The sequence below is a fragment of the Eubalaena glacialis genome, chromosome 17 (genome assembly GCF_028564815.1).
Source record: "Eubalaena glacialis isolate mEubGla1 chromosome 17, mEubGla1.1.hap2.+ XY, whole genome shotgun sequence".
In the NCBI taxonomy this organism is placed as follows: domain Eukaryota; kingdom Metazoa; phylum Chordata; class Mammalia; order Artiodactyla; family Balaenidae; genus Eubalaena; species Eubalaena glacialis.
In genome coordinates this window covers 59,487,712-59,503,338 of record NC_083732.1, presented here as the reverse complement: position 1 = coordinate 59,503,338, position 15,627 = coordinate 59,487,712, and the positions used below count along the sequence as shown (strand labels likewise).

Below are 15,627 nucleotides of genomic sequence, written 5' to 3'. Positions count from 1 at the left end.
CATTCGTCGTTTCATTCACTCCTTGCATCAGCCACATGCAGTTGGAATGGATTTTGGAAACTCGCAGACTAGGAGTTCAAGGGAGCAAAGAGACGTAGAGAGAAGCTCTTAAAGCTCACATGTGATGGAACCAGGATCGAAAGCTGGGCCTGACTCCAAACAAAGCGTTTGATCCCCCGCCCCGATTTCCCAGTTTCGTGCTGCCTCCCAGTCCGCCAGTTTCATGCTTCCTTCATCTGTTAACCATCCTTGTTGCCCTAGACGCAAAGCTTATCCTGCACCCACCGCTAGTCTAGTAATCACCTTTAAGAACTCAGATCCTTCACTTTCCCATGCTCCCCACTTTGTCACTTTGGTTCCCTAGGTGTCAGGAGAAAGCTATGTTAAGGACAAAGTTGCTTCTATTTCTTTACAATGACTCCTTCAAGAATTCAACATTTAATGAGCACCAGTACTGAGCTGTAAGGAAATCTGTGTTGCGAGCCATACTGCCTCTTTTCTAGAGTCTTTCTCTTGTGGAAGACCCACCCCCCTTTTCCTGATTTCCCTGGAAAAGGAAGGTCTGCTTCTCATTTCTCTGTGCTTCATCTTCGCCGTTGTTTCTGACCATGGTTATTTAGCAGTCTCCTTCTTTGTAGTCTGCTATGTCCATTTCTACTGCTTTCCCCTCATTATCACCAATCTGTAGACATTCAGGATCTTCCTTCACTATCTTCTATTAGCTTCTTCAAACTTGGGTCATAGAGGGTTCCTTTAAATTCAGCACCAGTATGGTGACCCATGAGAGTGTGTCCTTGATCTCATTTTCTCCTCAATTACCTGTTGAAGTGACTGTATCTCAAAACCCTTCTAATTCCTAGCTCTCAAGTTTGTATCTTGCATACAATTTATATGGTTTAAACTTTCCTTACCATCAATTAATTAAACTTGTTCTTTGGTAGCCACAGGTCCCTAAATTTCATTTTTTGTGGGCAACTATCAACATATTGGTAAACTCAGAATTCTGACTGAACTTACTATGGTCATTGTCTTAGTCCCTTTGGATTGCTATAATAGAATATCATAGATAGGGTGGCTTATAAACAACAGTAATTTATTTCTCATAGTTCTGCAGGCTGGAAGTCTGAGGTCAGGGTGCCAGCACGGTCAGGTTTGGTGAGGATCTTCTTCCATGCTGCAGACAGCCATTTTCTTTTTGTATCTTCACATGAAGGAGAGAGGGCTAGCTAAGTCTCTGACACTTATAAAGGCACAAATCCTATTCTTGAGGGCTTCACCCTTATGAAGTAATAACCTCCCCAAAGCTCCACCTTCAAATACTATCCCATTGGGATTAGAGTTTCAACATATGAATTCTGGGGGACACAAACATTCAGTCCCTAATAATCATCTCCAGACTGCTGTCTTTATTATCCTAAGCTTTCCCCTTTGACCTTTTGTGATGTGACTCTCATGCTGCTAAGGGGGATTTGGTATGCATTTTGCCACAAGTGGGATTTACTGCTCTATGGAAACCCTTTTCATCATTTCTCTAGGACTCTTTATTGCATTCTCTTTGACAGTGACTTTTCCAAATGTTTTTCTACAATCTTGATCTTTATTCCACGAAGTCCCTTATCAGATAACAACCTTGCCACTTAATTTGCTGAGAAACATCAAAGCTATCCTCTGAGAATTCACTAATCTTTTTTCGCATTCTCATCATATTGTACCCCCCTGTTACATACCCTGCATACCCTACTCCTCTTAAAAACTTCTTTTAAAAACCTCACCTATCCTTTTACATTTATTTTTTCCTATTTCAGCTGAAGTGGGGCCTGTCGCTTCTACTTGTACTTTTGCTCCTATATTCCCTTTTCTGAGCTTTTCTCATATAGGATCTGTTTCATTTGTATCTTTTATCTCACATTCTTTGACACTGTCTCCTCTTACTGTCAAAAGTTTTTAGGTATCTTCCATATTACATGTAAAATAAAAATATCCTTTGATTCTACAATCCTTAGAATGTACCCTTTCTGCTTTTGCCATTTCTTTCATTGTTCAACTTCTTAGGGAAAAATCATTTGCAATCCCCATAGGATTTTTCTTCCCTGCCACACATTCAGGGTTTATCTAAAATATTGCAAGGAAACAAAACCTGATTTTAGTTCATGCTTTGGAGCTCTCCTCCTAAACTGCTTGATAGCTTTAAAATCTCTCTGTAGACCAGCCCTGTGCTTTCATTTGCATGCCGGAGAGCTCCATTTTCATGGCCAACTTGTCCTAAAAGTGAATTCTCTGTACCTCCTCCCCCAGCCAAAACTAAACCAATGAAACCCACAACTTCACTCACCTTGCTCATCACCGACTTTGCTGTTGTTTTTAGTGATACCTCAATTCTCTTCCCCAAGTTGAAAATTTTGACTACATCTTCAAATATTCCTCTCCTTCAGATCTCCACACTCATCTATTATCAAGACTTGTTAGTTTTGGTTCATAATGAATCAAGTCCAAATTTTGGCTTCCCAGTGCTCTGTCCCAAATCAATATTTTAGTCATGATTATTGCAAAAGTCTCTTAACTGATTTTTCTCTTTGTTAATCACCCCTCTCCCTCTAAGTTTTGCTCATCAGTCTGGATTAGTATTTCTGTTACTACTCTTTGATAATGTCATTTTCCTGCTCAGATTTTTAGGAACTTGTCAGTGTCTGGAGGCTAATTTTCTTGCTTAGTGTGATATTCCATGTTCTGTTTGGTCTGGACCCAACCTACCTTTTCAGCTGTCTTCTGAGACCATTAGGCATTTACTCTGTGCTTCAGCTGAACTGCAGGACTGATTGTTCCCGTGCATTTTCTCACATGGGTTTTTTTCTTTTTTCTGTCTAAAATGTCTTTATTTCCCCTTACCTCCCTTCTGTTTGAAGTCCAGCCCATCAGACCCAGTTCAGATGGATTCAGTGATCATCCCAGTTGAGAAGTTTGTGGATTAAAGCAGGAAATTTCAATACGTATGTTTATAGCACTTACTGCCTGTTAGTAGGGTAGGTGATCTAATGCCTATTCATGCAGCCCTTTTGATTGGATGGTTGCCAAGGACTTCAATTATGTCTTCTTTTCTCCAATTCCTCAGAGCCTTCTAGCAACAGGTGCTCAGTATTATTTTCTTGATTAATCCCTTGTTTACACTATTTGTTATTTGGCCAACAGTGAGAAAGGGTAAATGTGCTTGGCAGCTTGGTAGTCACTGGGACTCTCTTAAGGTTGATGGGAGGTGAGAGGAGCTGGGCTGGCCAGTGTGGAGACTGCATGGATGAGCTCAGACCTCTTCACTACCAACTATTTTTTTTCCTTCGGAAAGGAAGCTTATGATAAACAATCTTTCAAACACTTATTTTATTCATTTGTTTTTAAATACACAGGAAAACACACTTGAAGCACTAAAGCCAGGCTCCCTGGGTTTGAATCCTGGCTTTGTCACTTCATGGCTGAATGACCTTGGGCAAGATAGCCTCTTCAGTGCTTTACTTTCACTCTCTGTATAATTAGAATAATAACGTATTCATAAAGTTTTTATAAATATTAAATGAGTTAATGCATGTAAAGCATATTAAACAATATGGCAAATAGAGTATTCCCAAATGCTCTCAATTAATATTACTATTAAGCAACGAGGGAATTGCTGCAAGAAAAAGATATATTAGAATTTGTTTCTAATTTATTTGCCAGATTATTAAAATGCTATGATTTTAACACATGAGGGATAAGTACCCTTAAGGTCTAGAAACTCTTAAGATATGGAGCATAGTGAAAGATAGAATGAATGGAAATGTCAGGGAAAATTAAGCAATCTAGCCTCGTATTTGTTTGGTTGTCATATACACCAAGGGACTGAGGAACTGACTTAATTACTTAAGCCATTCTAGAACATGGATGATTATTTATGTGATACCTAGTAGACACTGAGCAAAGCATTGATCCAGTACTTCCAAGGTGCTGGTAGTATGAAGATGAATAACACATGGCTTTTGTTTTGAGGATGCTCAGATTTATGACTTAAACAACTACAGCTCAATGTTAAAGTGCTATGGACACAGGTATATACAATGTGCCATAGGCTTCTATGCCTCCTCTTGACAGAGGAGGGTGTCAGAGGAGCTGGGTCTTGAAAGTGGTCAGACTTTTACAGAGGGGACAGAGCAAATCTTTTGCTATAGATTTTAGCACATTTTAGTAATGTGAGGTGGGATTTTTTTGTTTTGTTTGCTTTACCAAGATCTGTGGAGACAGCAAAGTCCCAGTGGTGGTTTACCTGATATGAAGGGAATGCTAATTGTACCAAATATTCTGGTTTGTTGTTGTTGTTGTTGTTGTTAAATAAAATATCTTTGATTTTAATGCAAACTTTTTAAAAAGTTGCTTTTTAATACTTGGAGGACAGTATGCACAGATTCACAGGATGCCCTTGTATCTCTATCTTTGTAATATATTTAACAAAATCAAGAAAAAGTTTTCCATATCAGGCAGTCCATGGATAGACATAGTCTGTGGTTCCTGAACCTGATAATGGTGAGAATAATCTGGGGAACATTTAATGATGTGGGAGCCTGGGCCCCCCTCCAGATAAACTGAAACAGACTCTCCGAAGAAAAGCTCGGACTCTGCATCCAGGAATCACAGATGTTTAAGCACTACAGGAGAAACCAGTGCTCACTGTAAGCTTGTGCTGTTGACATGGCAACTACTCATTGTGTCTGTGACACTCATTTATACTCAGAAGTGAGATGAAACACAGTAAGAAGACAGATTTGGAACTCACCAGGAAGTATCATGAAATCTCTGATTTATCTGGTACCTTACTTGTCCCAAGAAGCAGCTACAAGAGGCAGTAATTTGAAGATAACAATATAATTCAGAAAAGATAGTTAGATTTCTAAAGTTCTCTTGCTACTGCCAGATACTCAGGTAATCATTTGGTCTTTTGTGTCCCTCATATTATTTTCTTGGAAAAGGATCTAATCTTGTCCCCGCCCCCTTTTTTTTGTCTTCCTACTGAGCAATGGTCAAAACTTGGAAGGTGCGTTTACCTGGAGGGAGTTTTCAATAGGTTTCAATTATTTAACATAAAACACATGCATGTTATAGTTGGGGGAAAAGCAAAACAGTGCTTGGGGGAAAAGTTGCTAATTTCATTCAAAACATGAAGAAAATAACACTTAGCTTCTGTGTAGGAGTCTGCTTGGTCATGTGAGGTTATCGCAAGATTAAATGTTCTGTGTACACGTGCACATCTTTTCTAGACTTTCTGTTTAGGACATTTCCCACACTAACCTTCACGTGGCTTTGGCCATAGCCTGCTCACAGCAAATCTTCCTCTGCTTTGATGCTACTGTGGCCCAGCACCCTCTCCGCTGGGCCACTGCAATCATTATTCTGAGTCCTACATTAAGCAGAAAAATAAACATTAAAAATTTTTTATTATGAATTTTTTCTGTCAAACCACAAATAGGGGATACCCCCCTATATTCATCACTCAGATTCAACATTTATTAAGAATATATGTATATTCTATATATGCTTCATCTGTCCTTTTTATTTTGTACCTGATAAAGTATTTTAAATCAAATCTCAGATATCATGTATTTTACCTTAACATACTTCATCATTTATCTATAAAATGAGGTTATTTTATAACCACAATACCATTTCCAGAGTTAGCAAAATTAACAATAATTCTTCAGCATCATTTAGTGCCTACCACAACCAAATTTCTCAGATTGTCTCAAAAATGGCTTTTTATAGTTTGTTTATTTGAATTGGGAACCTAGTTTGGGAAAAGGACATTTTTAAGGGTGGTACTTAAAACATGCGTAAAGAACGTTTTTATTCCTGATGTAATTAGAACAAGTGGGGGAAAAACCCAGAACCTCATGGGATTTCTTAAGTATTTTGTGGCAGGAGCTAATGCTTTCTCTAAATTTTCTGTCCTTAAGGAGCACTGTGATCTATCCCCTGAGAATGAGTGACTCAAGGCAATTTTTAAACACTGTAAACCACAGTTTCTTGTTTAATGAGAGATTACTTTTCACATTGCATTCCATGTTGGTGCAGATACAGTGATGTCATGCTCTAAAGTTAGTCCTGCAATTACCATTTTGATTGCTCTTAGAAAAATGCACACGAAGAATACTGTGACTCAGCAAAGTGTGTTGCCAGTGGGTTGTCATTTTTAGCTCTCCAGTTATGATGGAATTGCATGAAGAATGTTCAAGTTAGTGCTACGTTTTTCTGCTCCCCATGCCTTTCTTTCCGCACACCAGCACCAGCACCAAGCGCATCCAGCCTCCTTTTCTTCATCTCGTTGTTGTTGTTTAAAGATTAACAAGCGTCTGAGAAGCACAGTATACAGGTGACTGGTAATACAGGTACTCCAGCGAGAGCTGCGTCTTAATAAGAAGTAAGCTTTCTGTTCCCTTGCAATTACAAAGATTCGTAAGACTATACTTAAAGAAGATAATCAGAGAGTCCAAAGAGGTCTAATTTTGAACATAAATTGATGTTCATGTGGTACCTCAGTCCGTGAAGTACTTGAAAGTTTTTATTGCAAACATGTGAAGGGACACTGAGTTGGTAAGACATGGCACCTGCCTTCCAGGCATGACTGTCTTCTGAGGGGGATGGAAGTGGGGCTTGGGGAAGACTAGTGTTTTGGAGGGGAAGGAAGCTGGCATCGGGGAGGCTACCTAGACATTCTTGCTGTAATCTTAGCACTAGTTAATTAGAACTGGACGAGGGTCCTAGCATTGGGTGACAAGAAGAGATGCTAGAAAGGTTTAGGAAGTATCCTTTCAACTGGTGACTTATTGGATCTGAGGAATGAAAGAATGGGGTGACCAAGAATTTGTGCCACAGTACACAATAAAAGATATTTACTATGTTTCTGAAAAGAAACATGAACATTGATAGGGGGAGGTTGATTTCTTTTTCTTTTTTTTTTAATTTCAATACCTTCACTTTGAAAGCATAGGCAGCCAAGAGAAAATGTGCCCTGTATCTCTAGGAAATGTGGCCAGGACACAGGATAGAAATGAGAACTACTGATCAACCCTCATGTAATAGAAACTGTATTAAGGTGTTAGTGATAAATTATGAACTCCTTGAGGATTTAAAAATCTTAAATTTTTATCAGGAATGAAGATGAACGAGTAGGTACTCAGAGGGATAGACCACATGTGAACTATGTAATTATTAAATATTTATGATTATAGTTAGGCCTAGATGTGGTAAAACCAGTAGATGTTGGGTTTTTTTCTGTAACTTCCTCTCTACTTTTCTTTCCTGTTTTTGTTTTCCTTTAAAAAAAATCTTAATTTTAGAGTTAGGACAAGAGTGTGCAAAGTGTTTTACTGAAGTTGTGAAAAGGCGGAAGTGCGGCCAGAACTTATATTTGTACTATCTGCCTGTGGTCTCGTCACAGTTCCTGGGCTGGGGCTACCTCCCATACAAGCTGTGTGTGGGTGCATGCGGTGACAACCTCTCCTCCGTCCCCTCCTGCCCTCTGGCCTCTGCCAATCTAAGCCACCATCGTAGCTTCTGGGCCAACTGGGTTATGAGTGATGTGTGGGGCACCAATTCTGTTTTATTCGATCACCTTTCTTCTCTTCTATTAGTGCCAGAAAGTGGAGAAGCTAGTTACTGTCTACAAAAGACAACAAATAACTTTTGCAGCTTGATGGGTCTCTTGATTCAAGGCTACTTTTTTCCCCTCTTCCATTAACAGAGAGAGTGGAAAAATGTGGAAACAAAGTCTGCTAACCAAAGGTTTCATCTTTAGTAATCCCAGTGTCAGTAAATATTTTTACATTTTCACTCATGGTTGATCTTGAATTTTTAATATATAAAATTATGGTCTTTTATTCTCTGACTTTTATGTCATTTCTTATTCTCACCCAGGTGACGCTTAATACCTGTATTCCTCTTGTTCTGAAAGGGCGTTTGCGAACATAAAAGATTTGGTCTCTTTTAAAATGGATTGACAGTCTACTCTCTATTTTTCAAAGTGCGTGGTGTTTTTAATAATCAGTAATAAACATTACAATTTATTTTTTCAAGTTGGTAGCATAATAAGGCCGTTTAGTTACAGCACAAGAAAAAGCTTATAATGGACTCCACCTGTTTACACTTACCGCTTCCTGAGTCAAGTTTTCTGCACCATGTAACAGTGATCCATTAGTGATGCAAGATCTTTGGGATATTTTAAGTACCCTCTTTATAGCCATTATTTGAAGAAAGATTAATCTGGTGGTAGGTTCAAGCCTATAACACCATGACTTCTAAAGAGACTGGTTCAAGTTATGCTTGTTCCAGTTTGGAAATGTAACTTAGATGCATGTCCTGTGAGATACAAGAATAATTTAACAATGGAATTGGTCGTGTCTGAAAGAACTCAATAAATGGGAAACACTAATTCTCTCTCTAGTAGCATAAAGAGTCATCTCGATCCTCAAAAGATACTAACACAGGTGTATAATCATCAGTGGCAAAGTGCTTGCCAATTCTTCAGGTACCCCATGCAAGGATTTCAGTGGAAGATACACTTGATGAAAAGTATCCCGTTGTTATACTGTATCTTTAGAAGGAAGAAAACATTGACAGAAATGTGAAAAGAGAACCATTTCCTAGCAAGGAATGGCTCTCCTTGTTACATTCTTAAAAACATAACTGATCTTCCTCAGAGTTCTTTTTGACTTGCCTCAACTGTTTGAATTCGTAGCCTCTCATCCGGATTCCCATAGGAACTTGTACAGACCTCTATCATAGCACTTACCACAATGTATTAAGATACACATGAAAATAAAACTAAATGAGTAGGGCATATTCAAGCCAGCAGAGGAACGACTAAAGGATTGTGGGTTACACTCCCAGTCAATTTGTCCAGTTATTTCTGGGCATCCCTGGCAGTCACCATATAGCATCCTCCATCATGGTTTTCCTCCTTTGCTTAGACAGGACTAATCAATGTCTGTGGTTCATGAAGTTATTTGGAGGAGCGTCTCCATGGCCACTGCTCGGGACAGTGCAGGCGCCCGGCAGGACCAAAGAATCTCGCTTCTGAAACATCTCAATTTGCCAACCTGTAGGGTCCAGGAGCCATGCTAGCTTCCATGCAGATGCAGAGACACCAGCGCCCTCCCAAACCCTAAGCTGAACTTTGGTTGTATAAATGAATACTGCGTGGATCTCTCCAGTCTTCTCAGCCAGCTCATCTGATCTGGCTAGGATTTCTTTCTTTCTTTTTTTTTTTTTAAATAAATTTATTTACTTATTTTTGGCTGCTTTGGGTCTTCGTTGCTGCGCACGGGCTTTCTCTAGTTGCGGCGAGCGGGGGCTACTCTTTGTTGCGGTGTGCAGGCTCCTCCTTGCGGTGGCTTCTCTTGTTGCGGAGCACGGGCTTTAGGTGTACGGGCTTCAGTAGTCATGGCTCGCGGGCGCTAGAGCGCAGGCTCAATAGTTGTGGCGCATGGGCTCAGTTGCTCTGCAGCATGTGAGATCTTCCCGGACCAGGGCTTGAACCCAGGTCCCCTGCATTGTCAGGCGGATTCTTAACCACTGCGCCACCAGGGAAGCCCCTGGCTAGGATTTCTCACTCTTCTAACTTCTGGAACTAAAATCCAGTCCAAGGGGCTTGCCAGCATCATAAGCTTAGCTGTCTTGTCTTTTTATCTGTCCTAGGACCCTCCCTTGCAAAATTCTTCCCTCCATCCCTGGTACCAAACAAAACTGATATGGAGCTGAGAGAAGGGTAGAAGGGTCATTTCTGCTAAGTGTTTGAACTCCAGCTAGAAGAATTTAGATAACCTTGTTAAATGTATGTTTGTGTTCTTCATTGGACTTTGAATTCTACAAGGACCAGGACTGTATTTATTTTGGATCCCTGGCACTTAACACAAAGTTAAAGAAGTCAAAATTAATTGGGAGAAGAATTATTGCAGTGTCTTGGTCAGACTTAATAGTTTTCACAACTTATTTCAAGCTGGAATAACTCTCATCAGTACCCTCTGCTTCTCATCCATTAAAGAATATTAAATATGTAAATATACTTATTCTTGTTGCTCAAGTTCTATTTCAAGACTCCCTTTTAGTGGAAAAAATGTTTAGTGTATCTTTTATTTCTCTTGAGTCATCATTGTTCTTGGGAACACTGATTAAATGTCTTGTAGATGCTTTGCAGTGTGAGAGTTTTGTGGTTGGTAATGCTTCCTGAGCCTCTAAATTTGTAGCAAATTAAAAATGATGATTCTTATGGTCTGTTTTCCCCTCTTTTAGGCGTGGAATATTTGAGTATAGGGTATTTGAGCTGTTAATTTTGTATGTTCACAGGAATTTTCTTTTAAAAAATATTACTTTAAATATTACTGTGGTATTTAAATTGATAACAGCCAAAAATATGCTAGGCACTAGCAATAAATAGCGTCTGATCTGTAATCCTTACAACAATCCTTGGAAGAGGGGTTGGCAAACTTTATCTGTAAAGGGCCAAAGAGTAAATATTTTAGGCCTTGTGGGTTATAAGTCTCTGTAGCAACTCCTTAATTGGGGAAAAAATGGGACTCTGATGTTAAGAGATTTACCCGAGACCACCTTGCTAGTGAGTACCAGCCCTAGGATTTTTTTTTTTAACTGAAGTAAGGTTGCTGTACAATACTATATAAGTTACAGGTATATAATATAGTGATTCATAATTTTTAAAGGTCATACTCCATTTAGTTATCTTAAATATTGGCTATATTCCCTGTGTTGTACAATATATCCTTATAGCTTATCTTATACCTAATAGTTTGTACCTCTTAATCACTTAGCCCTATAGTGCCCCTCCCCCCTTCCCTCTCCTCACTGGTAAATGCTAGTTTGTTCTCTATATCTGTGAGTTTGCTTCTTTTTTGTTATATTCACTAGTTTGTTGTATTTTTTAGATTCCAAAAATAAGTGATATATAATACTTGTCTTTCTCTGACTTATTTCACTTAGCATAAACTGACTTCACTTTGCCATACTGAAAAAAAAATCAATAGTGAGAGATTAGTATCTACTCACTTGGTTAGGAGTGCCTACTACATGCAAGGCACTGTACAGTATGCTATGGAGATGTTACAGGCCCAGTTATAGGAACCTACAGTTCAGAGGGGGTTGTAGTTGATAAACAGCATTCCTTTTATCTGCCCAAGTTGTGAATGATAACGAGATCAGGGTTTTCAGATGACAAATTAAATATCATTTTTGTTACTGGTAAAGCTGATGCTCGAGAACGTGGCTTTGATGTACAGCAAAAATGAACTTCCTAATCCCATACCTTGGATTCAGACAAGCCCATCCAGCCAGGCATAGCATAGAGGCCTGCTTCTATAACACTTCGGCAATGCAAGAAAATCCCAAACAGGAAAAGATGGAGAACGGTGCTGCTTTGCAACGCATAGTTCCTTGTCCCACATCTCCATACAGAGAACTTCCTCCCTCTTTCTTGGGGAAGAATTAGTGAAAAGGAGGAGAACGTGCACAGCTTATATATATAGATATCCCCCCCCCCCCCCGTAGAGAAGGAAACACCAGAAGTGAGGAGTAAGTGACCCACCTCTTCCTCCCCAGCATAGTACAATTGCCACAAGGGAGAAAACAATTGATTTGCTTTGGAATTTACAGTGAAGAGAAATTACCTCCAGGATTGGAGATAAGCAAACGTTTGACTGAGAAGGTAATATTTGGACAAGTTTTTGAATAATTTTCACTTAGATATGTAGAGATGACGGGGGTAGGATGAGCCAGAGAAAGTGAATATCAGAAGCAAAGGTGCATTTGGGAGGTCAAGAGGTCAGTTGTTGGGTTCCAGAACTAGCATGACCAAATGTCTCAGTTTGCCTGAGACACTGGTTCTCAGCCCTGAAAGTCTAGAATCCCAGGAAATGCCTCAGTCCTGGACAAACTGGAGGGGTCTCTTGAGTGTCAAGCTAGGAACTTGAAACTTAAATTTGTTGGATGGTACAATATATAGAATGGCTACATGTTCGGCAGGTCATTGAACTTTTGGTATATACAGTTACTTCCTCAGGGGACCCACTAGGCTGGAAATAAGAGGTGAGAGGCCAAAGACTATCAGTAGATGTTGGGAACCACTGAAGAATTTTTGAAGGGTATGAGGGTTGCGTTGAATCTTAGAGTATGCAAATATACAGAAAGGAGCTTGCAGACTGTTGAATATAAAACCAGATGAGAATATATTAGGGAGTAAACTGAAACATCAAGGAGGGTTCTGTTTTTGAGAAAGATGAAATCCTAAAAGAAATATGATCCCTTTTTATTGTTCCTATTAGGCTCTGAAAAGAGCTACTAGGAAACCACTCCCCCAAACTACATCCATCCTGATCTGTCCATTCTAGTGGATAGTGGTTTATGTGATGTGATGGAGGTGTTAGCTAAAATGGTGGTAATCATATTGCAGTATATAAATGTATCAGATCAATGCATTATACACCTTATACTTACACAATGTTTTAAGTCAATTATACCTCAATTTAAAAAAATCTAATGGATAGTGGTGATTAGGAATGAATTGATACAAATTAACTCATGGATTTTTTTTTTTTTAAATGTAAGCTCTCTACTCTTGTATTTTCCTGGATAAAAATGCATTGAAGCATGCATTTCTAGTAAGTTCCTTGAAATTATTATTCAAGAATTGTTTTATTATCATGACTGTATTGAATGTTCTGCCTGCATGTGGTAGTCCTACCGGGTTGACCAGATTACCAGATTGGTAATTCATTTGGCAAAGCCCATGGGGTAAAGCTTGTATAGTGGTTTGTTGTTGGCACTGAAATGGATGAACCAGATGTAGATGTTATCTGTTTAAGCATCTAGACAGTGTCTTTCATTCAGTAACTATTTGTTAACTAATCAGTTGGATAACTTCCTCTACTGAAAAATCTAAGAGGAAAATGCAGTATTTGGATATGCTAGTCTTTTTAAGTAATAAGCCTTATTATCTAATAAATATCAGAGGTGGTTTTCATGATTTACTCAAAAACTCCAAGAAATATAAAAGTGAAATAGAGATCCGGTTCCTTGGAAAAACCAGAGGTATTTTCATAAAACTTCTTTGTATTAATTGCTATCGTTTTCTTATAGGTAGTTATTATTTTAATTATTTTGAAATGGATTGGTCATTGCTTCTTCTGCCTCGACTTGAAATCTTATATTGTTTAACTTATTTTGAAATAATTTCAGACTTATAGAAAAGTTTAAAAAATTGTACAAAGAAATCTTATATACCCTTTACCCAGATTCCTTAAGTGCTAATATCTTAGCACACTTCACAATTGCTGTATCACATTATCTATTTTTTCTGAAATTATAGGGAGACATGATGCTCTTTATAAAGACATCAGTGTGTATTTCCTAAAAATGAAAACCTGATTTATAACCACAATACATTTTTTAAAATAACAGTATATATCAGTGTTATTTTCTTTATCTAGCTTATAGGACTTATTCAAAATTTCCCAATTGTCCCACTAATGTGTTATGTAGTAAAAGAAGAAAAGTCTGTTTCAGATCCAATCCAGGATCATACATTGCTTTACGTTTCTTTATTCGCTTCTTAATCTGGACTAATTCTTCAGCCTTTGTATTTCACGAAGACAAAGACTTTGTCTTTTTGAAATTTTTGAAGAGTACTGGCCAGTTATTCTGTATGATATTCCTCAGTTTGAGTTTGTCTGATGTTGCCTCATGACTAGATTGAAGTTCTGCCTTCTTGCCAGGGATATAACAGAAACGATGTGTTTTTTTTTTCCAGTGCATCATATCAGGAAGCACATGATATTGATCCATTTCTGGTGATACTAATTTTGATCACTAAGGTATCTTGTCTGTAAAGTTACTATATTTCTCTCTGAAATAAGTATTTTGTGGGAAATGCTTTGATGCTATATAAAATCTTTTACTCATCATACATTTACTCAATAGATTTAACTAGTGCCTGAAATGATTATTACTATGGTGATTCCAAGTGAGGGGATCTCCATTTTATTTATTTAATTAATCAAAATATTTATTTATTTATTTGGTTGCGCCTGATCTTTAGTTGTGGCATGCAAGCTCTTTTCATAATAGTTGCGGCATGAGGGCTCTAGCTCCCTGACCAGGGATCAAACCCGGGCCCCCTGCATTGGGAGCGCGGAGTCGTAACCACTGGACCACTAGGGAAATCCCCCTCATTTATTTTATATTCATTAGTTGGAATTCTGCAAAGAAGAACTTCTCCCTTGTTCATTCGTTCATTCATTCATTCATTCATAGCAATATAGATTCATGGTTTGTTATTTTCTTCTATGGATTATAATCTGGCAATGTTTATTCTGTTGCTCAAATTGTCCTAGATCGGGCCACTGGGAGCTCCTCTAAACTTCTGTATTTTTGGCATGTTCCCAACATTCCCTGAAGACTTCTCTGCTTTCTGGTACAAAACGTCTCAGGCTGATTTTGTGCTTTCCCTGACCCTGCCTTTGAATCAGCCATTTCACCAAGAGGCCATGGCTCCTTTTATTTGAGAATAGTGTTTAGAAAACAGAATCTGGATGCTAGGTGTGTTCATTGCTATTGGGAATGGCATTAATTCTAGACCTTCTCAGCAAACAAAGCTAAAAAACATATGCATGTGTGTTTGTGCCTGTGTGTATACACATACATACATATCTGTGCATATATAATCTATCTCTATGAACATATTAAAAGTGATTTCATGATGTAGTGGCCTCCAGTTCCAATCCAACATCTCAGGGTTCATTCTAGTGTGTTCTCTTTCCATGTTTCTAACTCTTTTCTAACAATGAAGAACTTAACTCTCATCCGCAATATATTTACTCATTTGTTCAATTTGAGAATATATTACATAGAAGGCTTTTAGAAATGCTAACCCATACCACTGTGAAAAACAAACCTACTCAGAATCAGTATTTGTTTATAGTTCTCTTTGTCTTTAGCTTAAGGATGTGTAGTCAAAATATTGTGTTCAAAAATTACTTAGATTAGTTTCCCGCCCACTTCAGTGTGGTTCTGTTCATCTAAAATTCAGTTCGATTTTTTTTTTTTTTTTTTGGTGGGACATTTTCCCTCTTCCCCATCCTTACTGTTTTCATTTATTGAGTATGTCAAATATTAACAAGATTATGAAGGTCAGAACAGTATAAAAGAAGTGTGTGTACTTCCCACACCCTACCCCTTCTAACCTATTTACAGTCCCCTATCTTTTTAACTCCATTTCACCTGCCTACTGAAGGTAACCTATCTCACTAGTTTCTGGTTTATTCAACTTATGTTTCTTGTTGCACAAGTGAACAGACATTTTAAATTTTTCTTATTTATCTCCTTTTCCCTGATATCAAAGGTAACACACATTAGATATTCTGTTATACTTTTGCACTTTGATTTTTTTTTTTTAACTTAACAGTACATTCTGGAAATCACTCCATATCAGTTTAGAGTTGGAGTTCTCCCTCATTCTTTTTTATAGCTGCATTGTGTCCTGTTGTGTGGATGTACCATAATTTATCCACTTACTCTCCTGTGTGTGGACATTTAGGTTGCTTCCAATATTTT

General features: G+C 38.2%; 1 protein-coding gene across 3 annotated transcripts in view; it reads left to right on the top strand.

Annotated features, from left to right (window-relative positions):
* The window catches only part of RSPO2 (R-spondin 2), a 166,133-nt gene that overhangs the window by 29,831 nt on the left and 120,675 nt on the right, over positions 1 to 15,627 (top strand). The window contains exon 2 of one of the 3 annotated variants that reach the window (XM_061171841.1): positions 4,263 to 4,279. The exons of the other annotated variants lie outside the window; for them this stretch is intronic. Coding sequence (XP_061027824.1) covers positions 4,263 to 4,279 — 17 coding nt within the window. The remainder of the gene's footprint in view (positions 1 to 4,262; positions 4,280 to 15,627) is intronic. 3 annotated transcript variants of the gene reach the window in all.